This window comes from Crocodylus siamensis, chromosome 7 (assembly GCF_052110815.1).
Source record: "Crocodylus siamensis isolate JL-2025a chromosome 7, ASM5211081v1, whole genome shotgun sequence".
In the NCBI taxonomy this organism is placed as follows: domain Eukaryota; kingdom Metazoa; phylum Chordata; order Crocodylia; family Crocodylidae; genus Crocodylus; species Crocodylus siamensis.
Genome location: NC_143401.1, coordinates 6,191,224 through 6,217,661, shown reverse-complemented (window position 1 = coordinate 6,217,661; position 26,438 = coordinate 6,191,224). Strand labels below are relative to the sequence as shown.

Sequence of the window (26,438 nt, the reverse complement as noted above, 5' to 3'; positions counted from 1 at the left end):
GGGGCCTCAGGTTGTCTGGTCCCACCCCCTGCCTTTGGCAGGGCCATCCCTATCCAAACCGTCTTATACAAATCCATTGTCTAACCCCCCAGCTACACTACACGGTCAGCTTGACACAACACACGACTTTACACCTGAACCTGCCCCCATAAAGCAGGGGGACCATGTCCTGCTGCTGCAAAGGTTGCTAATATATGCTTGAGAGATCCCAGGCAGAGGCCATGCCCCTGGCTGTGGAGGAAGGCAAGAAACCCCACTGTCCAGGTCAATCTGACCATGGGTAAAATTCCTTCCTGACCTCAAATGTGGCATCGGTCTGACCACGGGTGGAGGGGCAAGACCCTCTAGCCAGGAGCCTCTGGGTTTTGAGTCCCAGCAGGAGCACTGGGCATACCCCAGGCATGATGCCCAGCCTTGACTGCAGCCAACACCCAATGCCACTGAGGGAGGATTAAAAACACACCCTGACACACAGCAGGGTGAGGGGAATTGCCTCCCAGCCCCATGCAGCAACCAGCAAAGACCAGAAGCCACAGGAGAGCACGGGCACAGCTATGGCCAGATCACCCCCGACCAGTGGCTCTTCCCGAACCCCTCCAGCGATGGAGAGGCCACAGCTCCCCTGGGCACCTATTCCACGGCTCGCTGTCCTAGCAGTGACGATGTTTTTCCTGAGATCCAGTCCCAACCCAAGTTGCTGCAGCTTCAAGCCACCATGAGACGAGAACACGGCCCGTGGCGGGCATCTAAAGGGAGGGATGGAAAGCAAGAAGAGAGACGGGGAAAGAAGAGATGGGGCACGGAGATGACCAGCTCCAGGGCTCTTCACCCAGGCCCAAGCCCTCGAGCCTGGGGCCCGGGGAGGCCGAGAGCCCCGTGAAGGGGGCTGAGTGGGGTTGGCTGGGGCTGAGGGGCAGAGTGTGACCACAAGGACTGGACGGGGGGAACAAATGCAGACAAGCAGAGCGACACACGACCGCACAGAGCACGTGCAGTGCTGGTTCTTACAGGCAGTCCGGGTGCGCCAGGTGTTCCAGGAAAACCTGGAGGGCCCTGAGGGAAGAAACAGCGAGGTCACCCCTTGGCAGTGCCAGCGCCGCGGCGGGCAGGATGCCGGCTTGCATCAGCTCCTGCTCTGGGCAGGACGCCTCCTCGCCTCCAGAGCAGCTTTGTGCACTCACCCTCCTCAGACCCGGATGCTCAAGGACACCTTCACAGCCACGGGCAGAGGCAGGTCTGTCCCAACGCTGGGATTCCCCCCTACCCCCCATCCGCCCCTCACTGCGGCCCCTGGGCTGGTCTCTGCTGGGGTAGGGGGCACCTGCTCTCAGCTCATCTCCCCTCTGCCCCTCTCCAGCAAGCCACAGCCCAGGTGCTTGGGGGGCAGATCCGGCTGCCGCTGCCTGGGGGCTGGGAGCTCGTTCTGGGGTGTAGGAATGGCCCCTGGAGCACTCAATGGATGTCTTCCCTGAATAGAGCAGGCGGTGGGAGGGGAGGGAGAGAGACCAGCAGTAGGTGCTCGTGGCCAAGGCTACTTACAATGGGTCCAGGTGGTCCCGGGGATCCCCTCACGCCAGGCGGTCCCTGCAAAGACAGCAGCTAAGGGTTGGACCCGGGAGACAGGCACATCTCACAGCAGAGCATTGCGCCCGGGCACTGCATGGGGCACAGGGGCGTAAGGCCACCGTGCAGTCGTGCCTGCAAGTGTGCGTGGGAGGGTGGAAGGGATTACCGCTCCCCACCATGCCCAGCCCTCTCAGGACGAGGCAGGAGCAGACGGTGCTTTGGCTGTGCAGGACCTTGGCCCAAACCCGGGGCAGGCAGACCGTGGAGCAGGACCTGTCCCAGACCCCCACAACGGAGGCCAAGAGATGTGGAGGTGGAATGGGGTCACCCTGCCCTGACCCCTGCCGCATGGCTCGTCCGTCTGGGGCCTGGCATCTGGCTTGCCGGGGCCACGGACAGCACCAGGCTGTGGGAACCGCTGCAGAGCCTGGGGCTGGGGTCCATGGAGCGTGAGGCAACCTTGGCCACTTCCCCTGGGCAGGAAGAAGGCTTTGGTGGGGGGGAGCTGGCTGAGGGGCCTGCAGAAGTCACAGTGGGTCCAGGGGCAGGGAGCTTGAGCTACCCTGCAGCCAACCTGAGCACTACACGTACCTGATCTCCCCTCTGTCCAGGCAGACCGGGGCTCCCAGGGTGCCCGGGCTCCCCCACGCAGTCAGGACTGTCCCCCTGGAGAGGAAGAGGAGCCATTTCAGGACACGCTTTGGCCCCTGCTCCCAGGCAGAGGAAGGCGTCATGGTGCAATGGAGCAACTAGACAGGGATCCGCTTTCATCCACCCCTTGTCCATGCCCCACTCTCCACCCCTCCGGGGCAAAGGGGCTGAGCAAAGGGCAATGGTGGCAGGGCAACGCAGAGCAGGCAAAGCCCAGGGGTCCGGGAGACAGACGGAGAAGGGTTCCCTCCCTCCAGACCCCCTTGTCTCTCCCCAGGTTCAACAGGCTCAACTCACCCGGGCTTCCTCGGCACTCGGGAACTGCTCGAAGCACTGGGAAAGAGGAGAGACGCGGCAGGGTTAGACCTGGCTGTTTGCTTTGCATTGCTGCCTCCAGCGTTGTGGTGGGGGTGCTGGCAACCCTGACAGGGAGCCAGTATGGAGGAAAGGAGGTGGCACCTGCTAAGCCCCTAGAGGTGGAGTCTGCTGCCCCCCTCCCAGCACCCACCCTGCCCCCAAGAGCCCCCCAGAATCCAACCCCCTGCCCCTTTTGCAGGGGTTACGGCTGGCTGCAGCTGTTCTGCCTTCGTGCCCACATTATAAAAGTGCCAATGACTGCACAAGGTGGGTAGAGCAAGGTGGCAATGGTCCCAGCCTGGAGGCACCTGTGTGCAGAAGCAGAGGGCAAGTGAGCATGAGCCGGAGCTGTGCCGCGGGGTAGGAAGCTGTATATCCAGGCATGTGGGAGGATCAGGTCTGTTCCCATGCACATGCGATATATGCAGGTGGGTGTCATGTGTGTACTGTGTATGTGGGGGTGGACCTTGCTCTGCCATATTCCTGGTACAGTGGTTGCCCACCAGGCAGGAAACTGTTTCCGGGGTCTCCCAAGAGCCAAGCCACCTCCTGAGAGCTGCTGGAAGCTGGCAGCATACTCACCCGGGCACAAGTGTCCAAGCCAGGAGCACCAGGCATGCCCTGGTCACCCTTCTCTCCTTTGTGGCCACTGGGCACTGGCAAGCCGGTCTGCATCAGAGCGCAGTCCCCACAGATGTTCTAGCGAGAGACGGGGGAGAGGCGTGAGGCGTCTGCCCAGCTCCCAGCTGGACCCTCCTGCACGAACTACGAGATGGAGACGCTCACACATCTCCTTCTGGTGACCGGACCGAGTAGCTACAAGAGTTGGCTACTTCTAGGAGTCACTCCATTAGCTCCAGTGTTAAAAGCCCATCGTGAGCACACAGGGCTGGGCAGGTAACATTGGACCAAGGATTTGCACGGCCCAGCATCCTGCTTCTGAGCATCCCCATCCACAGGCACTGCAGACATGAGTGACTGGTGCCTCCTGAATCTGGGGGGACATCTGCAGAAGCTGCCAATGGTGGTGGCCCTGTCAGGGGGGGCACCTGCCCTACTAACAGTATCAATGTCAGCTGTCGGGGGGGCATGCGCACCCCCGTGCACCCCCTACCAGTCGCCTACGACTGCAGAGGCAGGCGGAAGCAACCCCGCTGCAAACAGCGGTGGAAGAACGGCTCCTCGGCGTGGGGGTTTCGGCCTAGCCCCTCCACACCTGAGGCTACTCCAAATGGCAAACGCATTCCCCGGCTGGCCGGGGAGGCTCTTACCTTGAGCACCGCAATGTTCCTCTCAGCCACGACCGCGAGCGGCCCCTACACAGAGAGGAAGCTTTACCCAGGCGGACCCAGGCACTTGGGGACTATCTGGGTACTGTGGGGGCCGGTCTTATACCTACCAAATCCCCCGCTGGTCCGGGCAGGCCTGGCAAACCGTTGTGTCCTGGGATTCCCTGTGGAGCCAAGGAGACCGCGTGAATATTTCAGTCCTTCCAAAGGGCTGTCTTCTACCTCTGATATCCTCTCCCCCTCTCCCTGCCTTCACTGTAAGGAGGTGCTGTGCTACAGGTCCCGGGCCCAGCCCTCGGTGGCCATGTCAGCTGTGCACACGCGGAGTTGAGGTGTGGATACTCGACGCCTATCCTAGCATGGGTGCGGGGGAAAGGCTGGGCTCTGGGTCCTGCTCAGCTGTGATGCGCATGATGCGTTAATCCGACGAGCGCCATCACACACGGTCCCCCTTGTTGCAGCATTTGATCGCGGCTCAGGCCAGATGCTTGCAGGATGAGGGCTGCTGCTTATAGGTGGTGCCAGAAACCCTCTTCTTTTTTGGGTGTGCCCCATAAAAATAGGCCCTGCCCTGTGCGCCCAAGTGCTGGCTGGACAACCGCGCTGCCATGAGAGCCAGCTGCCTGAGCTGCATGGATGCCCGCCTGCCCGCTTGTGGCCCCAGCACAGACTGCGGCCTATGATATCTACCCCTCAATGGGATGGGGGTGGTGCTGGGAGAGTGGGGGACAGCGCTGTGTCTGGCAGGGTTGCCTCATGTCATGCCTAGGATGGCTTAGCTGGCAACCTGCGTCTCAGGTCAGACCCAGCCTGCAGACGGGCCTGTCTATAATGGGCCATTACTTTGAATTACTCCCAGTGAAGCAACTCACAAAGCCTAGATTAGAGAGCACAGGGCTGCACTGGCTAGCAAGGGCAGCGCAGGGAGTCCTTGTGCGCCCCTCCACCTGGAGAGGCCCCGGACATGAAAGATGTCCTGGGGAGGGGAGAAAGAGCTGGGCTCCCTGGAGGCTGGGTGTGACCGGAGATCCCACGTGCACAGGAACATCCACACGCATGAGCACATGCATGTGCACAGGTAACCGGAGCTATGCTACAGGCACCCACAGGGCAAGGATCAGGCCCGTGCCTGCCCTCCGAGACCATGGTCGCCCCCTCCCTTGCACTCACCTGTCGCCCTGGAGCACCAGGGGGGCCTGGAGGCCCTGGAGCACCGGGGGGACCCTGCAAGAGCCCAGAACAAAGGACAGAGTCTGTTAGGGCAGGGCAAGGTGAGGGGTGGGCGGCGGGGGCCAGCGCGGGGACACCAAGGCTGAGCAGGCGGGGGGAAGCGCACACACCTGAGGGCCAGGCTGAGGCTGCCAGGAGGTCCCGATCCACAGTCCAGGGGCTCCCTGGGGGTCCAAGAGAAGGGGAGAGCCTTTAGCAGGGGCAAAGCAAAACCCAGGGTGCAGGCGGCCCGGCTCCGGCCCCAGACGCCGGGGCAGGCAAGCAGCTGGGCTGGCGGGGGGCATGGCAGCGGAGCACGGGGGCAGGCAGCCTGGACCGCCCCCAGCTGGCGGCGCAAGGAGCCTGCGAGGCAAGGGTGGTGCGGACAGTCGTGGCGCGCACGGTCGCGGCGCTTACCGGCATCCCTCCGGAGCTGGGGTCCGCACGAGAGCACGTGCACTCCCCGGCGTCTCCCTGCAAACACAGAGGAGTCAGTGCCGGGGGTTCCCCAGCGGGAGGCAGGGTGGGTGGGAGGGAGCCCCAGGGAACTGGGGATGCATGGCGGGGGCAGGAGGCTCGGTGCCAGCAGGAGTCCCCGCCACGGACGAGGTAGCACGTGCCACCCCCAGTGCAGGCACACTGGGGGGCAGGGGGCCGAGGGAAGGAGGGTGCCCCCCCACAACTCACCTTCTCTCCTTGGGCGCCTTTCTCTCCCTGCAGGGAAGAAGCCAAGAAAAGCAAGCATTAGAGGCCAATGTCACCGAGGCCAAGAGCCATCCACAGCCGGGCAGGTCCTGTTGGGGACTCCCCAGCCAGGAGTAGTGACCTTATCTGTGTCCATTCCCCTGTCTGGGAAAATAGGCCTGGCCTGAAGTCAATGGCCAGGCTCCCAGGCAAGAGCTGAGAGCAGTACCCAGACCCCCTCCCCATCCCACTGCACCTGGCCCCCCGGGGAACACCCCACGGGTCACACCCACGTGGCACCACTAGCCCCAAGCTGGCCAGGCTCCCTTTAGGCTCTCACATGAGTCTGCAACACAGGCACGATCAGGAGAGAAATACGTCCTATTGCCTTGAATGAGCCACCACTCGGTGCCCTTCTTGTCCAGATTGAAGACTTCCCTTCCCTCCCTAACACTGGGCCTCCATGGGCTGGCCCCATGATGGGATGACTGTGCTGTTATTCCCACTGAGCAAAGGGGAAACTGAGTTACAGTGAGACTAAGTGCCATGCCCAAGGCTACCTGTGGCGGCTGTAGCAGAGCAGGCCTCCAAGGGTGTTTGCATTTCCTGGGAAAAGGCGTGGATGGGCCTATTCCTCCCCCACTCCCCTGCCACAACCCCACTTCTCACTGGGAATGCAGCGCCCGGTTTGGACTACGAGTGCAGCCATGGGAGGGGATGACAGAGCCCACCATGATGGGGGCAGAGTCCCTGGTTCACACCACCACTGTCACCAGGACTGAACCAGACGCCAGACGTGCTCAGGGCGATGGGAGGCAGCTGCTCTCATGTCTCCTGAGACGGGGGCCACCACCATCGAAGCCCAGAAACTGGCACAGTTGAGAGGGCAAGGCTGGCTCATGCCCAGGATTGGGCCCAGGGCCGGCCGCGGCACGGCCTGATGCGACCGCAGGGGAAGGGCCGTGCTGGGATGCTGCTGTGCAAAGCCCTGCAGGGCGAGCTTAGCAAACGGCAGGAGGGAAGATCAGGTGCAGGGACATTGGTCTCGGCGGCGCCGAGGCTCAGGCGAACACAGGCTATCCGGGGGGAGCTGCACAGAGCCCAGAATCCAGCCGGGCTGCAGCTTACGTACCGTCAGCCCGCTGGATCCAGGCATCCCTGGGAGCCCCCGCTGCCCTTCGCGGCCCTGGGGAAGCAGTCAAAACAGCAGAGGTAAGAGGCAGGCGAGGGTTCATCCTCAGTAAACAGATGGGGAAACTGAGGCACAAGGAGACCGACCCGCTTTCCTGCTATGGCCTGTGCTCAGGGAAGAGCGGGGAGCAGAACCCCACTGTCCTGACACCCCGTCCTCCATGTGCACCACCAGCTGGCACTGCATCCTGGGGAGTGCCCGGAGCAGGGACTTAATGGCACGGAGCAGGACCTAGAGCCTGCCGAGGGGTCTGTACTGCAGGGGCTCGGCAGGCTCCTCCCAGGCCCCAGCGGGGTGGAAAGCAGCACAGGCAGCGGTCAGTCTGCCTGGGAGCTGGGGAGAGCTGCAGGGGCTGGCATGTCCTGCAGCCCCTTTGCAATCAGTGCAGCCAGGTCTCAGCCCTGCTCGCTGGACCAGGGAAAAGCAGGAGAGTCCTGTGCAACCAGAGCGGGGCCACAGCAGAGATGTGCCCTCTTTTTTTCCCATCCCACTATGGAAATAAGCAGACAAATGCAGCCATGCCCAGTTGCCCTGGGGTCACACATGGCACCTGTGTCGTGCCACGAGGGAGAAGTCTGGCACCCTGAGAGCACCCAGCCACGTGCTGGGAAGCTGGGCACCCGGGCACCCATCCAGGTTTGGACCCCGGGAGCTACCAGTAGCATCCCAGAGCAGGAGCTGGAACCTGGCACTCACCGGTGGCCCAACCACGCTGGCTCCTGGAGGCCCAGGGGGGCCCTCCGCTCCTCTGGGCCCAGGCGATCCCTGCAGGAAGAAAAGAAGTCACGTCTGGGCTGGGTGAGGAAGCGACTGCCACAGGCTCGAGGCTCAGGCTCCAGGTCTTTCTGGCTCTGCCTCGGTGACACAGCCCCCTCCTCCCTGCAGCCACAGCTGGTGCCCATAACTCAGCCACTGGCACATATAAAACCTCTGCTAGGAAGGTTTGGAGCCTGAGCAGAGGAGCACGCTTCTGGAAAGGAGCTGGGGCTGTCAAGACCCACGATGGCTTGGGCAGCAGCCAGCAGCATCTCTGCCCCCTGCTTGATGTGCCAACAGAGTGCCCTTCACCTGGGGCGGCTGCAGGATGCCAGGGACACAGGATGCCAGGATGCTGGACACCTGACGCTGGTGGGGGAGTGTGGCAGAGGCAGAAGGCATCAAGCAGAGACCACAGGCCCTTGCAGGCACTGTGCCAAGGCCCTTCCCAGCCTGTTCCCAGTAAAGCTGGGAACTTGGATGCAGGCAAAATCCCCAAGGCACATCCAGGCATCCCCTGCCCTCTGCACCTCTGACCAGGCCATGGCGTCTGGCCCCTCCGGTGCCCCCGTCTCTGGATTTCAGCTGGCACCACTTGCTATCAGCACCAGCATCCCCAGCTGGCACAGCAAAGCTGGACCCACACCCCCGTCGGCCAGCTCTGCGGCGGCTCATCACCAGAGTCGGTTCTGTGATACCAGCCGCGGGAGGCTCCTGGAAGGACAGCGGCCGGCTCCAGATCTGAGCTCCATCACTGTAACGAGCAGGCGGCAGTGCCCACTCTCCTGCATGTCCCCTGTGGGCTCGAGGGCAGGGCCCAGTGCCCGTCTGGGGCACTCACCATGATGCCTTTCTCTCCTGCTGCTCCTGGGGGCCCTTGAGGTCCAGAGGGTCCCTGAGGGGCAAGAAGAAACCAGTCAAGGACAGCTTTTACTCTCCCCACTTGACCCATGCTCTACAGCCAGTCGCGGCACCTTGGCACGATACAGTTTATGCTGCACAGAGAAAACCCTCTTCACGGGCTCCCCTGATGCCCAGCTGACCCCACACACGTGCCCTTTGCAACTGAGTGGCTGCTCTGTGGTAAGCCCCGCGCCACAGAGGAGGGCTTGGGCTGGCCGCAGCCGAGTTGCCCCTAGCCCTTTCCCTGGGGTGGGAGGGAGCGGGGAAGGGTGGAGCTGCACTCACAGGGCGGCCAGGCAAGCCGGTCTTCCCGGGCTCCCCCTGCAAGACAGAGAGAACCAGTTGAGTCTCATTCCAGGCACAGGCTCCAGCAAGAAGATGGGGAAGGCAGCAAGGGCGTCCGCCTCGGACGGGGAGGGGAACGCCCTGCTGCAGGACAGGCATCGTGCAGGTCGTCCGGGCCTCCCGGATCCAGCTGGGTCTGGGTTGGACTCCGACGCCTTCCTCTGCTCGGGGTTATCCCTGCGTAAGTATCCATGGCATCTCAGAGGTGATGGAGTCCCACAGGCTGGGGGGCGCCGGACCTCATCTGAGGTCCCCTGGGCCTCTCCGTTCCCCCCCAGCATGCTTCAGTGGTTTAAGACTGAAGACAATCAGGAAAAGGAGGAAACAGAGGCTCCCAGGCCAGGCTGCAGGGAGGAGCCGGCAGGAGACTTTTGTGCCCCTGGAGCCAAGGCTGAAGGGGTGAGCAGAGAGAGCTGGGAGGGGGGGGACAAGGGAGGCCGGGCAGAGCAGACCTGGCTCCTGGAGGGGAGAGGAGGAGGAAGGCGATGCCAGCCTGCTTTGCTGAGCTGGGTGGGGTGAGGAGCAATGTCCAGTGTGTCCCAGAGCAGGGTAGAGGGAGCTGTAATAGGGTGCAACATTTGCAAAGCAGGGGTTGGCCCAGCTGGGGAGGAGGCAAGAGGCAGGTGTGCAAAGAGCAGGCACCATGCAGGCTCCTGTGGTCGGGGAGAAGGTGGCACGGGGCTGATGGTCACAGAGCAGGCGCCCTGGGCTACAGCCACATGCTGACACTCACCTCCAGACCCTGCTGGCCAATCCCAGGGGGTCCAGGCTCACCCTAGGGAGACCAGAGAAGTGGGTGAACAGCAGGGCTCCAGCGCGTGGCAGCTCCTGGCACCCAGAGCAGCCTGCACTCACCTGCAGCCCCTTCAGCCCAGGGGGGCCTTGGATCCCTGGGAGTCCTGGTTTTCCCTAGGACACAGAGAAACGTTAGCCAGCCGCAGCCATGGCAGAGCCGGCATCGGCGTCACACTGCCAGCAGCGGTGCCAGGTGGGCTGAGGGGCACTCACGGGTTTGCCTGGCTGTCCGATGCCTGCAGGCCCTTGGTCCCCTTTGGGTCCGGGCTTTCCTGGGATCCCAACCACGTCCGAGAACTCGCCCTGGAGACTGGGGCAGGCATCGCAGGCGTCTCCCTGCAAGGAGGCAGCACGCACAGAGATGGAGCACGGAGACATCCACCCACCCGCACGGATCAGGAGCGCCGGGGACTCGAACTCGCTGCCCACCATTTCAGGGACTGTGGGCGTCACTCGTTGCCTGGGGCAGGACCGCCAGGACCGTCAGAGGGAAGCACGGAGCAGATCTGGGAGAGGCACCCACGGCACCGTGATGGGAGGGAGCGCGTGTTGTGGGGCGAGGGGAAAGGAAGTCAGCTCTTGCAAGGGGTGAAGGGTCCCCTGCGGAGGACCAGTGGGGGACTGGGAATACAGGGCACAGGTGGGTCCCCCTGTAGGAAGGGCATGCCCTGGCACTGCGGCGATGCCAGGCCTTGCAAAGGCAGGAGACTGAGGTGGCTCCTAAGACCCTTGCTGGGCCCTACTGAGAGCCCTGCGGGGGCAGCTGGGCACTCACCTTTTCACCTTTAGGCCCCTTCAGACCCCTGGTGCCAGGCTCTCCCGAAAGCCCCGGCAGCCCCGCTGTGCCCGGGATGCCAGGGTCGCCCGTGTTCCCAGCATCTCCCTGGACAGGGAGCAGATGAAGGGTGTGAGGCAGGGAAGCATGCAATGCCCAAACCCACCGCTCCAGGCTCCTGCCCCTGCTCTCCTCGGGAAGCTGGGTGCCAGCTGCTCTGGGGCGGGCACTAGAGGCACGCTTTTGGCCCCCAGCCCCTTTCCCCTCCACAGACTACATGGACGGCTACTCTGCTCGGGTGCGAGCCAGACCTCAGGTACATGTTCCCAGCAGCTCCCTGCCCCCACACCACCCACCCCCATCTCTGGTGTGGGATGCTCAGATACCCCCACCCAGTCCCATGCAGGGGGGGCTCCCCTGGCAGGCATCTCACCTTCTGTCCTTTTTGCCCAGGCTCCCCTGGTTTGCCCTGGAGAAACGAAACAGCAGCAGGAGGAAGCAATCAGCCCATCAGGGTAGAAGGAAAGCTCCTGACCCCCCATCCCCACGACATCCCTTCCCTGCCCCTGTACCGGAGGAACCCAGATCTGCAATGCAGCCGGGCACTGGGACCGCAGGGACTAGTAGGTGAGAACAGCTCTGTAAGCTAAAGTCAACCCATCGCACGGCCGCTCTATCGCTTGGGTGAGTAGGAGCTCGTGACCTTGGGGTCCCAAGCCACCCATCACTGTGGTGTGAGGAAAATGCCCCAGCTGGAAAGCTTCACCCTACGCTGGTGGCATCGGCCATGCCTGCCCTATCCCGAGCCTGGCGCCCTGTCCCTGCCAGCCTACAGCCTTCCCCGCCAACTGACAAGAAGCGGCTCTTGCAGCCAACGCAAGCGCTTTGGTGGAAAGTTCGCGCTTCATCCAGACTTTCCAGAGGAACCACCAGCAACCAGGAGAAGCCAGGAGGCTACAAGCAAAACATGCATGTGCACATTACTGATACACATCAGCTCCCGGGAGGGGGAAAGAAAAGGAAAAAGTGGACTCTGGGTTTCAAAAGCGAAGAAGGTTCAAGAACCAGAGAAAAACTGAGGCCAGAAGAGTTTGCAAAACACAAGATTTGGGGGCAATTTAATAATAAAGAACAAAGTGATTTGCTCCACAGGGAGTTTCTGTTTCTTTTGCTACCGAGTCAGTGGCTGGAAACTTGGCTCCCGGGATCCTCCTTCAACCTCCAGGAAAGAGGGACCCTCCCAGCTCAGAGATGGGGCTACAACCCGGGAGTCCGGGCTCCCAGTCTCCCGCCCTGTTTGCTTTGTGCTGGCACCTTGCTGGGAGCAGGGATGAAGTGGCACTGGCTCATGGCTCAACAAGGGCAAAAGGCATGCCCTCACCTCCAACCCCTCCCACACCTTCAGCTGGGGGCACCATCCCCTTCCCACTTATAAAAGGTGTTTATGTGATGCATGCCGGGACCAAGTGTGTCCTGGCCCCTGCACCCAGCCCCGCACAGCCCTGGGCTCGGAGCAGGTCTGGGGGTTGGCTCTTTCATGGCCATCTCAGCTGCATCCGTGCACCTCTGCACTGCACTGCACTGCTCACTCCTTCCAGCCGCCCCCCACAATCGCGCAGGCCCCTGGTCCACCCCAAAGGGCAGAGCTGACTCACCGCCTTGCCAGGCAGTCCCACACCGGGTGGGCCAGGCTCGCCTCTCTCCCCCACAGGGCCGGGCACGGTCACCACAACCTTCCCCCCTTCCAGCGCCTCTGGGCCAGAAGGGCACTGCTCACACGGCTCCCCCTGCAACAGCCATGGAGAGATCCTGGGGTCAGGGAGAGGAGGGTGCCTCCTTGCTCTAAGCTCCCAGTCCCTTGCTGGTAAAGAGCCCGGGGTCCCCGCGCATCCCCCCTGCCCCACACCATCTAAAGCCACTGACATCTGGGCCCAGCGTGCCCCAACCCCCAGCCCGAGGTGCCCACCATGGAGCACGCCGCACTCGGACTGGCACGGAGCGGGTCTGGGTGGAGATGACCACCTGGGGCAGGAAGGGGTGGCAGACACTGCTCATGCTGGGGGTGCCCTTGAGCAGAGAGGGGCTGTGTGCACATGGGCAAGGGGATCATCCCTCATCCCCGAATGGTACCCAGCGGGGGGATTTTGCAGAAGAGACTCCATCAACATGCAGGCAGCATCACTGGGGCCAGCTCTGGGTGCGATGTAGCCCAGGCTGCCCTCCCTGACTGCCCCCCACCCTTCGGCTGCCTCCCCTAGTGCTCGACGCTGGTCCCTTCGAGCCAGGCCAGCTGAGTCTCACCTTTGCTCCTTTGAGACCCTCAGGCCCCACGTCCCCTTTGGCACCAGCAGAGCCCTGCACAGAGACGCAGCAGCTGAGAGGAGGTGTCAACTCAGACCCCAAGCACCCAGGCAGGCCCTGGTCTGTGCACGTGCACACACACACATGCACACACACACACAGCCCTGTCACCCTACCCCAGAAGTCTACCCATGCCTGGATTAACCCCTCCCTCCCTGACTCACTGTCGTAACACCATAGCTGTGACCCAGCATCCCTCCCTCCAACCATCTGGGCAGTGGCAAGCCACCCCCTGCCCCTCACACCCAGCCCAGCCCAAGGGGACCCACTGCCCCCTACTACTCACAGGCTTGCCAGCAGGTCCCTCCTGGCCGGCGTCCCCCTAGGAAGCAGAGCAGAGAGCACCCGGGTCAGGCTCAGAGGGAGGCGGGGGACAGAGACAGCGATGGCACAGACCCAGCAGGGCCACGGGGCTCACAAGTGACATGAAACTTGGCCCCGCGTGGGCTCAGCCTGGCCCAGCGGTTTCATGGACCCACAGAAGGGAGGTTAGATGTGGCTGGAGCTGATCCAACCCTTCGGTCGCAGAGACCTGTCTCCAAGGATGGGGGTACAAAGGCGGGAAGGGGGCAGGGGGCACTCACCTTTTGTCCCTTGGCTCCAGCCAGCCCAGGAGCACCAGTTTTCCCCTGCAACACAATCAAAGACTCTGAGTGGTGGATTCAGCAAGGTGGGGAGAAGGGCTGGGATCCTGGGAGTCCTGTGGATGGGTCTGGGAAGACCCCTGGGAACAGCCCTCTGCAGCCCTGGAGACTGGACCACAGCTGGGACTGACCGGGGAATTCATCCCAGCACCAGCCAGGCCAAGGCAGAGGGAAAATTGGGTAGCCAGTCCCAGCTGGCTACCCCTGGGAGCAAAGGAAAGGGCAATGGAGGCTCCTAGCTGGCTAGGGTGGAGAAGGGGTGCAGCCCCCCGGGACAGGAGCAGACAGGGCAGCAGCTCTGGCCTCTAGCACCAGCAGTAGGAGGGAGGCTGGAGCCCTGAGCGCTGCCTCGGCCAGAAGGGTGGCTCCACAGGGACTTGGATGCGGTCCGAGGGCAGTCCCCATTGAAATGAGGCCCCCGTGCTTCTACCCACATGCCCCCTCAGCCTCTCACCGCATAGCCCCTGCAAGCGGGGAGGGGAACAAAGGATGTGCACTCACCGGCAACCCAGGCAGGCCGATCCCCGGCTCCACCGTGGGTGCTCCCTCCGGGCTCCGCAGCCTGGCGGCCAGGACGGCGGGGTCGCACTGCAAGCAGGGCTCGCCCTAGGGAAGGAACCGGACAGTGTGGGGTCAGACAGGCTCCGCACCCATTGATGCAGCAGGATAAACCCTGCGAGCTGCCCACGGGGTCCCTCTCTGCAGGGCAACCAGAGACAGCCGTTGCATTCAGCGTGAGAGCAGAAGGGGTCCCCATGGGGCCCTGCCGGGCACTCACCTTCTCGCCCTTGATCCCATTGATGCCGGGGTCTCCCTGAAAGAAGCAGACACCAGTGGGGCATCAGCCAGGACACGAAACCCAGCCTTGGAGCAGCCCCTCCCACAGCGGCTTGAACCACAACAGCATAAGAATTGCCATTTACTGGGTCAGACCACGAGTCCATCCTGCCCGGTCTCCCGTGTCACAGTGGCAAAGAGCGGACGATGACAGGGAGAGAGACCAGAACATGAACAGGGGTTTCCCCCCGTTCCTCTCTCAGTTGCAGCCTCCGGTATTTAAGGTGTAGGAAGTTCTGGTGCAGAGGCCGTGCCCCTCTCTCCCCTGCTCGATAGTGATGGATGCCCCTTTCCTCCAAGAACACATCCAATCCCTTTGTGAATCCAGCTAAGCTCTCAGCTTCCACCACATCTGGTGGCAAAGAGCTCCACGCTTTAATGACGCGCCGCGTGAAAAAGCACGGCCCAGTGTTCATTTTAAGCTCGCCGTCTATGCGTTTCATTCTGTGACCCCCTAGTTTTCGGGTGATGCAAGAGAGTCAGTAATAAATCCCTGTGGACTTTCTCTTTGCCATTTAGTATTTTGTAACCTTTCTCATACGCCCCATCAAGTGTCTCTTTTCTAAACTGAACAGGTCTAGCCTTTTTAGTCTCTCCGCATGTGGAAGCCCCTCCATACTCCTTGCTGCCCTTCTGCACCTGCTCTAGTTCCCCTGTATCCCCCCATCCACCTGCCCCACCAGACCGGACACACACGTGGGGTCTTGTGTGCCCCGGGGAGCCCTCCCCGCAGCTCTGCATCCTGTGGACTGCCTGCAGGTCCTGCATCAGAAAGTGCTACTGGGGCTCGGCGGCATCGCCGTCCTCTGCAGAGCAGAGCAGCTAGCTCTGTGTGTCATAGGCCCCATAGTGCCCCCAGCTAGAGGAGATTCTCTGGGGGCCCCCGCCCCATGCTCTCAAGGTAGGGAGATGTGGCCCGGGCTGGCACGGAGTCACTAGAAGTGTGAACTGTGACAATCCCCAGAGCACAAGGCTCTGGAGCAAAGGCATCACCTACCCTGTCGCCCTTGTGCCCACGGGGTCCCGGCTTGTCCTGGAGGGGGGAAAGCCAAGCAGTGAGGTGGAGCAGGGCTGTGCGGCTGCCTCGCTGCAGGAGCCGCAGGAGGCAAGCGCGAGGTTTTGCTGGCTGCGTGGGTCCTGTGTGCTACTGCACAGCCCCCCAACACCTGCCCAGCCCCATGGGTGTCTGGGCTACCCCCAAACAGGGACTCCTTAGTAGGCAGGGGTGGTAACTGGTGAGCAGAGCCAGGCAGATAGGTCTGGATGGACCATGAGACTGCGAGGGTTTCGGGGGGAGCAGGACCTGCCCCGGCTGGATCCCACACCTGGGGAGGAGCGGGGCTGGTTCCCAGCTGGCACAGACCTGGGGCCAAGCCCCTGGGAGCTGGGTGGGCAGATTGGGCACTGAGTGCTGGCCTCCACCCTGCCTCTCATCTGGACCCAAAGCAACCTCCCTGATGCAGCCGGTGAGGGCAGCGGGGAGCTAGGGCCTGCATGAGGCGCGGGCAGGGGCTGGGTGGTGTGAGCTGGGCAAGGAGAAGGCAGGAAGCAGCTACCGAGCCCCTTTCCACCACCCACTCCTTCACCCTCCTCCCTCCCCCTCTGCTCCCCACACATGGCCCAGATGTGCGGTGCTCCACAGACAGCCGCCCCCTGCCCCCCAAAGTGCCCTGGGGGGTCCTTCGCTGGCGGAGGCAGGGGCTGGTTCAGACTCACCGCGATCCCAGCCTTCCCCGGTGCTCCGGGCTCCCCCTTGGGCCCCGGCTGTCCAGGGAGGCCAATGGCATTGACCAGCCCCTCGGGGATGGTGGGACACACTTCGCATGGATCACCCTGGGGGAGGGAGAAGGGGAGACGTGTGGTCATAGCCCTGGGTATCCTCCACACTCACCCTCCTGGCGAAACGTGGGGTCCCTAAGCAGAGCTGACTGCAGCTGCACCGGGCACATGCAGCTTGGGGCCTCCCCATGGCTCCGGGGGTGCGAAGCAGAGGGCCCAGAGGGGTTAGGTCTTGCCAGGACCCCGCTGAGTGCCCAGGCAGGGTTGGGTGGTGAGGGCACATGGGACTGTTGTGCCCCTGCATCACCTCTATCTTGGGAGCCTCTCCAGCCAGCCACAAAAGCACCAGGGAGTGGTAGGCAGGGCAGGGGGAAGGCTGAGGCTTCTCCACGTGCAACAGGCAGCCTCGGGGCATCTCCACTGCCCTGCCACCCTGCGCTCCCCGCACCCGGCCTGGGCTCCTCCCCAAACTGCCTCTCCCACCCCTCCTGCGGTACCCACCTTGTCGCCTTTCAAGCCGGGGGTCCCGGGCTTCCCCTGAGAAACAGATGCTGGTTACATACTGCAGAGCTGATGAGCAAGACCCAGCACAGGGCACTGGGGCAGCAGCAACCCCCTGTACTGGCCCGCTGGGGAGAGCACCAGCTTGTTGCAGCAAGACACCCCCCAGCCCACAGCCCCTTGCCACCTGCTCACGATCAGCAGCCCCGAGCTGCCCCGGCCAATGCTCCTCACCTCTGCCCTGCCCCTCAACACACAGCACTGCTCAAACACCTCCACCCTGCTGCGGACCCCATTTCCCTTGGCCGCTCTGGTCCCAGGCTCTGCCCGAGAAGGGGCCATCCTGATGGGCAGTGCCCAGCTGGCTCCTTTGGCTTCCCTGATCTGTTAGCTGCATTTGAACCCAGCTCTCCAGAGGAGAGAGGCCGGCACGTTAGCAGCTCTAGGACAGCTAGTGGGGCCTCGGCCCAGAGTCGGATGCTCCCAGCCCCTCCCTGACAGCTGGGCTCAATGCCCACCTCTGCTCCTGCCAAGCAGCCGAAATGCAAAGCCACAACCCCCCCTGCCCGCCCCAGCGCCAAGCCCACAGCCCCCCACTCCCAGGCCAGAGGAGGCTGGCACTCACGGGTTTCCCAGTTGAACCTTCAGGTCCAGGAGCTCCCGATTTACCCTAGAAAGAGGCCAGAGAAAATGCAAACAGCCTGAGCCCGGGGCTGGCCAGACACCAGGCAGCGCCAGGGAAACGTGGTTGGTCGGACCACACCATAGCCAAGAGCTGAGCTGCAGGGGCAGGGCATGAGGCTGGGGATTAGTGTGGGGTACCTGCGGTTACAGCTCCCCTGCAGCCCCCCTGGTCCTACACACAGGCCCTATAGTCATCCTGCTACCCCAGCCCTGGGCCCTCTGCTCCCAGCTCTGCTGATGCTGACCTATAAGTCCCTGGCTCCCTGCACCCAGCCCCACCATTGCCCCAGCCCTGCTCCTCCACCCCCCGCTATCCTGTCCCAGAGATGCCTACCCTCTACACAGGTACAGCTGGGGGCTGCCAAGCTACCTCCCTCTGGGGAAGGCTCTGCCCATGCCAGGCCTATGCCCAGGGAAGCTGCATGGGGAGCCAGTGGGAAGAAGCAGAGCCTGGACAAGAAGCTCAGCTCTGCTGCACAGATGCCCAGACACGACCCCCCACTCCGAGACGCGGAGCTGACATCGCCCTGGCTTGCTGCTTCCCGCGGGCTCGCCAGAGCTTCAGCCCGTGGGTGGCGGGTTGGATTCTCCTTGGAAGGAGATGAAAGCAAAAGCAGCCCAATTCCACCCGCTCCCCCACCGCCCAGCTCTGCAGCATCAACCCCTCCAGCTTCACAGCCTCCTCAGCCTTCCTCTCCCCGAAGCCCTTGAGCTCCCGGCTCTGGGCTCCCAGCACCCCCTGCCCTTCACTACGGCTCAGGGACACAGGCAGGCAGGGGGGTAGCCTTGCCTCAGCCCCCTTTGCTGTGGGGCCTGCTTCCTGCTGGAATGAGAGGATGGGGACCAAGGTCCAGGGGACCCTCCACCCTGGGCAGGCTCCAGACCCAGAGGGGTTCTCCTGGGCATGGCTATAGCCCTGCCAGGCCCTGCCCCGGGCATGCTGGCTTTCACCTGGGGAAGAGCCACTTACCTTTTCTCCTTTAGGACCCGGTGGGCCCCCAGGGTCCCCCTGGAATAAAGACAGAGAGGGGTTAGCCCAGCCAGGGGGGCATGTGGCCACTGCAGCGCTGGACCCCAGCATCCCAGCTTGGTCCATGAGCAATGGGAAGCCCGCAGCTGTGGCACCCACAACTCCCCCCACCCAGCCATGCCATGGACTAGTTAAGTATGCAGCCCACTGGCCACAAGGGTTGCTGGAGCCCCCCAAGAGGCTGGCAGACTGGAGCGGCGACTGTGCACATCCCGCTGGAGAGGTGGCCGGGGGGGCCTGGGAGCCTAACCAAATCCTTACCGGCTTCCCTGGCAGTCCGATCCCTGAGGGGCCGGGCACCCCAGGTGGGCCTGGCTCTCCAGCAAGCCCCTCTGGTCCTACAAGCCCTGGATCACCCTAGAAAGCAAACAGAGCCATGAACCTGGCACCTTCTGCCGTCGGGTCCCCAGTCACAAGTCATCTCTCGCCCGCCGAACCCTCAGCACAGTACCTTCTGGCCCTTGGGCCCCACCACACATATCTCTCCAGGTCGGCCCTGTCAGCGAGGGAAAGAAGAGTTAGCCATCCCTGTAGCTCCACTGGGGCAAGGCCTCGCTTTTTGCTTTGTGCCTGTACAGCGCCTTGCACCATAGGGGCCTGTTCCATGACTAGTTCTGCTATCATGACGTAAGTAATAAATAACACTACTGCATGCTGGAGTCTGGAGAAGGCCGAGAGGGGATTTAATAGCAGCCTTTGATGACCTGAAGAGGGGTTGCAAAGAGGATGGAGCCGAGCTGTTCTCAGCGGTGGCAGATGACAGGACAAGGAGCAATGGGCTCAAGTTGCAGCAAGGGAAGTTGAGGTTAGATATTAGGAAGAACTTTCTTACGAGGAGGGTAGTAAAGCACTGTAACAGGTTACCCAGGGAGGCTGTGGACGCGCCATCCTTGGAGGTGTTTAAGACTCAGAAGCCTAGTTGGGGCTGGTTCTGCTCTGAGCAGGGGTTGGACTAGATGTGACCTGCTGAGTCCCTTCCCACCCTCATTTTCTATGATTGTAGCCCCTGGAAATGTCAATGTACCTTGGAGGTGGGCCTGCAGCATAGGCAGACACACCTGAGCCAGCTTTCAACTAGCTGCCTGGGGCACCGATAGCAGTGAAGATGCGGCAGTGGGGACTGGGTACCAGCAATCCAAGTACATCCCCCCTCCCACGGCCATGTGCACTTGCCGTCAGCTCCTGCCAGTGAAAGACCACGGCCTGGCCCCTGCTCTAGGGAGTTCGTGCACCAGGGATCCCAGACAGGTGCCAGAGACTGCAGCAGTGCAGAGATGGCCTCCCACTTACACAGCACCTCCCTCTGGAGGCATCTCAAACCTCTTCACCATATGTATGGCTGGGCTCAGCAGCCATGGGTAAAATGCAGCCACCTCTGGGGCGGATGCAGCATCTGTTGTGCAGCACAGCCACTTAACAGCTGCCAGGGGAATGTCAGGCAGGGAACAGGGCTTTGCTGGTGGGGATCTGTCCAGAACAGGCAGCTCTTGCAGGCTCGGGGCTGCCCTGCAAACAGGTTGTACCTCTTTGCACCGGAGCCCAGCAATGAGGCAAGGCTGGAAAGCTGAGCCAGGCCAGACACTGGAAGAAAGGGGCCAGATCCTCCATGAAGGGCTAAAAGGGGCTGTACTGATTTACACCCTCAGTGCCTCTGGCGCACAGAGCCCTGATGGCTTGGAGATGCCCTGCACTTCGGGAGTCAGCTTGGCCTCCAGCTAGGTCCCACCTCCGCTGCACCCATGCAGGGAAGACCCTGCAGGCTCAGGGCCCTTGGTGGGTGCGTGGGGGTCGGGGGGGTCTCTTCTGCAAACCAAGCTGGCAACTCTCCCGTGGTATCTCATGGCTGCTGAGGACCCACAGGGATGGCTTCAGCACCTGCCAAACCCCATGTCCAGCAGTGGTCCTCAGAGGGGAGAGGCTGGGTTCGAAGATGGAGATGGCAGGGAAGGACTTACGTCGTGGCCGGGGCGCCCTGGCTTCCCGTGGAGCCCTCCGTCGCCTTTCTCGCCCTTCTGGCCCTTCAGGAAGCAAGTCGGAGAGCTGCAGTCAGTGGAGGGTGCCCCTATAGGAGGGGCTGTCTCATTCCCCTGGACCCCAGGCCCCTTCCTCAAAACCCCCACTCACCCCTCTCTAACCACCTCCAGCATCCAGCTCACCCCCATGTGGCCTCCCTTCGCTGGGCCCAACCCTCAGCTCACACCTTCACTTGGCCCTATCCCTCCCCCTAACACCCGCTCCCCACCGGGAGAGAGCTCCTACCCCTGGGGTGCCCCCTCCGGCCATGTGGGATGACCCCTCCACGCAGCCGTGCCCCTCCTGGCCCTGCCACCCCTCCAGTCCCGGACCCGCAGCCAGGGGGAATTACCTTCTGCCCATCAGCGCCCATCGAACCCGTCAGGCCCTGTTCACAACAGAAGCAAGGGGCATTAGAAGGGCTCCCTGCTACTCTCAGCAGGCTCCTGCGCCTGTGTCCACCTTACAGGACCTCCCTGAGCAGGCCTCCCTCCCACGCCAGATGGCTGGATGGTTTCTCTGCAATCCCGTCACAAATCCTGGCTGACAAATATTTACTTCCCCCCATATGCACTTGGCCGCTCTGCAGAGAAACATCTGAGTGGTCTCCCCTGGCAAAGGCTACAGCGGGGGATTAACCTGTGCAAGGGCTGGGAGCAAGAGTCTCTCCAGCTGCCCAGAGCATGTGCCAGGCAGGTCACGCGTGGGCCAATGGGTCCTGATGCAAGAAGCGGAGTCAAGGGCAAAACTCCAAGGGAGCAATGCCCATTTTGCCTGCCCTGGGCTTTCCAAACCTCCCAGGACAGCCCCTGGGGAAACTACCCGCCTGTATAATACAGTCAGTGGGTGCTGTGCCCCTGGCAATAGCTGAACAGGGGATGCTGCCTCCCATGGTGCCAGTCTGGGAGAGTAGGCTCAGGAGGGCAGGGCAGCAACTGGAGAGGCCACGGAGAACCTCAGATGCCCGGCGGCAGGGGAAGATGAGCCGTAGCAACGGGGGGAATCCAGCTCGGCGGAGGAGGGTGCACATCCCACTGCTACCACCATGCAAAGGCTCTGCACTTACCACATCGCCGCGCTCCCCCTTCTCGCCTTTCGGCCCCTCGGCACACTTGGGATAGAAAAAGGATGAGGGTTAGAGGAGCGTGAGGCATCCCTGAGGGCGAGGCAGCAAGGAAGCGGGGCGGCACCTCACCTGCAAGGGGCCGTCGGGGGAGGTCCGCACACAGTCGGAGCCCTGCGGGGGGAAGGGACAGGCTGCAGAGGAAGGAGAGCGCTGGCATAGCAGATGCGGGGGGTTGAGGAGCTGTCTAAGGCCCTGGGGCTGGGGCACGGTGGGACGCCAGAGCCTTGGGAAGGCACAAGAGGTGTCTGCTCTAGTGGTCGCTGGTAAGGGCCCTTCCCCACCAGCCCAGCTATCACGGGAATGGGTTAAGCCCAAGACGAGACACTCTCAGGCTTTGTGGCCAAGGCCCATCCCTAGATGCAGCCCTGGCTGATCAACAAGCAGAGGGTGGGGGCTGGTTTTGCCTCCCCCCCGATCTCTCCCAGCAGACGTGGCCCCACCAACGCCTGGAGCCTCCTCGGCAGAGACCCAGCACTGTCCTCCATGCCACTTCTGGGACAGCACGCTCGCTTATCCTGTGCCATTGAGGGGGGCGATGGGTGGGGAGACAGGGCGCAGGACTGGCTGGGAACAGGGACAGGGACCCCAAACTGTGCAATCCGGCCAGCTTGAGGGCTAGGGCATCCTGGGCAGGGGGAGGTACCAGCCTGGGAGGCAAAACAGGAGGACACGGCTAGGTCTTTCCGGGGATGCTTCGCACAGGGTGCCACCCTCCAGCCCCCACATCAGGCAGGCCGAACAGTGCCGGGTCACCATCCCAATCACTCACGCGCTCGCCTTTCTCCCCCTTCGAGCCGAAGGTCCCAGGCAATCCTCGTTCTCCTTTCCCACCCTGCGCACAAGAAGGGGAGATTCGTAGGGCCAGGCAGAGCATTGAGAGCACCCAGGCCCGGACACGCGGGGAAGCGCGCACATAAAAGCACGTGCACAATTACGAACGCCAGGACAGACGTGCGTGTGCAAGCACGCGAGTGTGCGCTCACTGGCACCAGCAAACCCACTGCATCCTCTGAGCCAGGGAGGGGCGGCATAAACAGACCGGCCATGCCCCAAAGAGGGGCTGGCCCCCGGGCTCTGCTTGTCCTGCAGCGTGGGGACACACTTACCTTGGGGCCGGGGGGACCAAGCGTGACCTAAGGAGACAGAAAAGAAACCCGTCAATGCAACGTGGCCCCCCCTGCAGCCAAGAGAGATGGGGGACAATGTGCAGGAGGACAGGAGAGGAGAGGAAGAGGGGAAGAGCGTGAGGGGCGGTGGGAAAAAGAGGCGTAAGCAATTGCATTCCTCCGCAAGCCACAATTCAGGCAGATTCTGGCACCGGTGACCAGCCTGGATGCCCACGTGACCCGGTATCACGGTATCGACGTGTCACGGCCCATCTACCAGTGCACGGAGAGGCTTGTTGCAAGGCCTTGGGTCCCTGGACTCCTGCCACCGGGCAGGAGGAGCTGGGAGCGGGGGGGGGAAGGAGCGCTAAGCAGAGGAACCAACGCTCTCCCCTAGACGAGCCCCCAGCCGGTCCCCAGCGGAGGCCGGCTGGCTGGGAGAGCGACCGCGGCACGGATGAGCGGAGGGGAACGTGGGACCGCAGAGAGCTGCGCCGCCGCCTCCTTCCCTCGCGCCGTAATTCCTTCCTCCGCTCCCGCGCTCTTTCATTCATCGTCATGCCCTGTGCCAAACGGGGGTTGCCATAGGAACCCTCCGGACATCTGGAAGCCATCAGAGATGTTCCCCAGCCAGCCAGATGCTGGGCCAGGAAGGATGAGGGCGTCTGGGGGGGTCTTTGAAGATGAAACGGGGGGCCGGAGCCAGCCGAGGAAGGCGAGGTCCCGGGGAAGCTCCCGGGGTGCGCTGGATGGGGAACGGGGTCCCGTGGGGCTGGGACGACGGCAGGATGAGGGGACAGGCCTGTCCTGCTATACGGCGGCAGAGATGCGGGGGAAGGAATGAGGACCAGGCCACCCCGCACGCAGCCTCCTGCCACCAGGGCCATGAAACAGCCCCAGGGCCCAGACCCAAGCCCTGGCTTTGCGCCCGGCTTTGGCAACAAGGGGCAAGCCTCGCATCACTCCTTCGCCCTCCAGGCCCCGCGGAAAGCAGCTCCCTCGCTGCAGCAGTCAGCACTGGGTGGCCTCCGGCGGTGCCCGCCTGCCCCCGGCGGCTGAGGCGTGGCTGCGGAGAGGGTGGCGTGCACGGGCTGGAGCGGCGCGGCCTGGCGCGGCGCTCTGTGCTGGGGAGCCCCGGCAGGCTGGGGCCTTCGATGCACAGGCCACGACGAGCCCTGCTGGTATGTGGGAGTGTCGAGCCACGGTGCTGCACCGAGGAGGGATGGGGCTGGGCACGGCCGAGCGGCCTGCGGCTCAGGCGTGGGCTGGGACGGCCCTTCCCGGGCTGCTCTCTGCGCCCGGGGCAGCTCAGGCGGCCCCGCGGCATTAGGAGATGTGGAAGATCTACCTGGAAGGGCAGGGGCTCGACTTCCTTGTCTCCGGTGTCATGGCATGGGGCAGCCCAGAGCCAGCTCTCTGGCCTGATGGCCCCCACCGGCCCCTGGCTCTGGGGACCAGACCTAGGGGCTGGCTCTGCCAGAGACCTGGCCTGACTCCCACCTCAGGCTGAAGAGGGAATCTGTCCCCACTGCCAGAGGACCGGAGCCCCCCGTGACGTGACGACTCCCCCAGCCCCAGGCAGGAAAGCCAGGCCGCTATCTCCAGCACAAAGGGGGAGCAGCTAAGGGACTCACCAGAGGTCACACAGGCGGGCTGTGGCAGAGCGGGGAAGCAGACATGGGTCTCCCAGACAAGAGCCCCGACCACAGGGCCATGCGGCCTCTCCTGAGCGTGGGCAAGAGCAGGAGACAGAGCAGGGAAGAGTGAAGGACCTAGCGCACTTCTCTAGGCAGGAGGGCCCGCAACCACCCCACAGCAGGGGGAAACCCTCCTCCCAACCTCGCCCCCCAGCCCCCAGCCAAAACCCCAAACCAGCCTCAGGTCCTTGACTTACGTTGCTGTGCTGGGCTCTCGGTGGGCAGGGCGGGCACTGGAAGAGATGGGCAAGCCTTTAACTACCTCTAGGCACAACCGACCCCGCCAGCCCCGAAACCTTCCCACCTTGGATCCCTGGGCACCACCCTGCCCCCTCCCCAGGGGGTATGGAGGGTGAAGGGCATTTAAAAGGGGTAGGGGGAATATTTCTAACGACAAGCCAAACCAGGCACTTGAGTTAGGCCCCAGCGCTGCTGGAGACTGACCGGCACCAGTGGGGCCCAGCACTGTGATGTGCAACAGGCAGCGGCATGGGCAACACCAGAGGCAGCTGCAAGTCTGCTGCGGAGGCCAGGACCAGGCCACCAGCGGCAGGTAGGAACCCCTCAGTGGCTACTACCTAATGGCCTGCCCCTGGCCCTGCCCTTGACCCCCCTCCCAGAAACTGCTGCTGGGAGCAGGAGGGGAAAAGCAGCGCAGGCAGGGCCGGGGGGAAGCACACTGCTGCTCCTACAGCAGCAGATTCCCCCTCCCAGCTCCTTCTCCTGGGGCTGCGGGACCTGCCAGCACTGACCAGGGGGTTGTACGTGTGGGTTTGTGGCTTGACCACAGGCTCCTTCAGCCAAACCGGTGGCTGCGAGTTGCTCCCACGGGAAGAGCCAGCTCCAGCCAGGCAGGCATCAAGTGCCCTATATTCTCCCTAAACCACTTAGACCGGCTGGATGTTTTCCATGGGAAGCAACGTGAGGACACTTCGGGCAGAGAGAGCAGCTCCCTCGCTGCTCTGAGCCATGCGTGGATGGGCAGGGGAGCCCAGCTCCTACCAGGGCTCCCTCCCCCCACATCTGGCACAGCTGGAGCACTGCGCAGCCCCCCAACTGCCTCGCCTTACCTCGCCTGCCGGCATGCCTGGCTGGCCAGGGGGGCCTTGGTAGCCCTGTGGGAAGCAACACAGAGAGAGGTGCGTGTAGGAAGGGAAGAGGCTGAATACATGGGGCCACACACCAGCGCCGTGCCCCTCCGGTCTGGGCCTGCAATGTGGCCTGGGCAGTCATTTTCCCTTGCTGAAGCCAGCTCCACATGCAGCTCTCACCAGCAAAAGCCAATGAGGAGTCAGACCCCGGGAATCCCGAATGGGGAAACCAGGACTTGTGCTGGGAGGCCGGGCCAGGCAGCACTGGAGGTGCCAAGGTCCTGGTGCCTGCCCGGCATTTCAGAGCCATCCGGGAGCCGCAGCCCGAGCTCGGAGGTGCCGGCAGCTCCAGTCTGGCTGGAACAAGGCAGCCCTGAGAAGCAGCTGGGCTCCGTCCAGGAGCGATGCGGAACAAACACTGCTCTAAGTGCTGCCGCAGAAGCTGGACAAGCCGCTCTTTGATTCAGGGTCCATAGCCTTGGTGGGAGGGGAGGAGGCAGGAGGAAGCACGATGCACAGGGTGTCTCCCCGCGCTGCCCGGGAAGGCAGCAGGAGGAAGAGCCCCGCGGCACCAGTCAACGGGGCAGGGCACGACGGCTCCCAATGCCGGGCTGGGATCCAGGCCCCCTGGCCAGAGTGGCAGCGAGGAAATGCAGGCACGGGCTGCGCAGCGGGCTGCCTGCCAGGGTGCCCTGCGGATCAAGGTCTCCAGGGTGGAAGATAAGAGGCTGCATGGTAACGATGGGGGCGTGGAGCAGGATGCGAAGGGGGTGTCTGTTCAGGGTAGCGCAGGCTGGGGGCACCCATCCAGGCGGCTGCAAACCAGGAGAGGTCCCAATCCCCACCCCTGCACTGCATGCACCCCCGAGCCCTCACCTTTTCTCCTTGGTTACCCTTCACACCGACTTGCCCCGGCACCTTCGCCTCCTGCAGAGAGAGCAGAGCCGCCCCAGCGCTACAGACCCTCCTGCCTCCGTCGCGGGCAAGGGGAGGCTGGATGGGGCAGCTCCCATCATCCTTCACCGCCCCGCTGGGAGAAGTGGGAAG

General features: G+C 63.1%; 2 protein-coding genes across 9 annotated transcripts in view; one reads left to right on the top strand and one right to left on the bottom strand.

Annotated features, from left to right (window-relative positions):
* Positions 1-26,438, bottom strand: part of COL16A1 (collagen type XVI alpha 1 chain) — a 61,318-nt gene that overhangs the window by 15,792 nt on the left and 19,088 nt on the right. For 3 of the 4 annotated variants that reach the window (XM_090057932.1, XM_090057933.1, XM_090057934.1), the window contains exons 9-50: positions 26,268-26,318; positions 25,371-25,415; positions 24,498-24,533; positions 22,604-22,630; positions 22,267-22,329; positions 21,567-21,608; positions 21,438-21,482; positions 20,724-20,759; positions 20,314-20,376; positions 18,810-18,854; positions 18,620-18,715; positions 18,299-18,337; positions 17,270-17,314; positions 16,645-16,680; positions 16,081-16,197; positions 15,362-15,397; positions 14,306-14,341; positions 14,029-14,133; positions 13,468-13,512; positions 13,170-13,205; positions 12,824-12,877; positions 12,178-12,309; positions 10,956-10,991; positions 10,523-10,630; positions 9,961-10,083; positions 9,808-9,861; positions 9,686-9,727; positions 8,893-8,928; positions 8,546-8,599; positions 7,645-7,713; positions 6,889-6,942; positions 5,760-5,786; positions 5,490-5,546; positions 5,204-5,257; positions 5,034-5,087; positions 3,974-4,027; positions 3,846-3,890; positions 3,157-3,273; positions 2,515-2,550; positions 2,158-2,232; positions 1,540-1,584; positions 1,009-1,053 (exon numbers count right to left, since the gene is read on the bottom strand). In XM_090057932.1, coding sequence (XP_089914058.1) covers positions 1,009-1,053; positions 1,540-1,584; positions 2,158-2,232; positions 2,515-2,550; positions 3,157-3,273; positions 3,846-3,890; positions 3,974-4,027; positions 5,034-5,087; positions 5,204-5,257; positions 5,490-5,546; positions 5,760-5,786; positions 6,889-6,942; positions 7,645-7,713; positions 8,546-8,599; positions 8,893-8,928; positions 9,686-9,727; positions 9,808-9,861; positions 9,961-10,083; positions 10,523-10,630; positions 10,956-10,991; positions 12,178-12,309; positions 12,824-12,877; positions 13,170-13,205; positions 13,468-13,512; positions 14,029-14,133; positions 14,306-14,341; positions 15,362-15,397; positions 16,081-16,197; positions 16,645-16,680; positions 17,270-17,314; positions 18,299-18,337; positions 18,620-18,715; positions 18,810-18,854; positions 20,314-20,376; positions 20,724-20,759; positions 21,438-21,482; positions 21,567-21,608; positions 22,267-22,329; positions 22,604-22,630; positions 24,498-24,533; positions 25,371-25,415; positions 26,268-26,318 — 2,415 coding nt within the window. The remainder of the gene's footprint in view (positions 1-1,008; positions 1,054-1,539; positions 1,585-2,157; positions 2,233-2,514; positions 2,551-3,156; positions 3,274-3,845; positions 3,891-3,973; positions 4,028-5,033; positions 5,088-5,203; positions 5,258-5,489; positions 5,547-5,759; positions 5,787-6,888; positions 6,943-7,644; positions 7,714-8,545; positions 8,600-8,892; positions 8,929-9,685; positions 9,728-9,807; positions 9,862-9,960; positions 10,084-10,522; positions 10,631-10,955; positions 10,992-12,177; positions 12,310-12,823; positions 12,878-13,169; positions 13,206-13,467; positions 13,513-14,028; positions 14,134-14,305; positions 14,342-15,361; positions 15,398-16,080; positions 16,198-16,644; positions 16,681-17,269; positions 17,315-18,298; positions 18,338-18,619; positions 18,716-18,809; positions 18,855-20,313; positions 20,377-20,723; positions 20,760-21,437; positions 21,483-21,566; positions 21,609-22,266; positions 22,330-22,603; positions 22,631-24,497; positions 24,534-25,370; positions 25,416-26,267; positions 26,319-26,438) is intronic. The other variant, XM_090057935.1, reaches the window with a different exon arrangement.
* LOC149859416 (uncharacterized) lies at positions 8,938-12,162 on the top strand. Of its 5 annotated transcripts, XM_090057946.1 has the most exons (5): positions 8,938-9,133; positions 9,231-9,351; positions 10,795-10,838; positions 10,976-11,149; positions 11,351-12,162. In XM_090057946.1, exons 1-5 carry the CDS (start codon positions 8,986-8,988, stop codon positions 11,599-11,601), a joined length of 738 nt encoding a protein of 245 aa, XP_089914072.1. In that variant the 5' UTR covers positions 8,938-8,985; the 3' UTR covers positions 11,602-12,162. The 5 variants fall into 5 exon arrangements, 3 of the variants coding, with proteins under 3 accessions (XP_089914072.1, XP_089914070.1, XP_089914071.1); XM_090057944.1 differs by lacking the exon at positions 10,795-10,838; XM_090057945.1 differs by lacking the exon at positions 8,938-9,133 and having other exon boundaries at positions 9,140-9,351.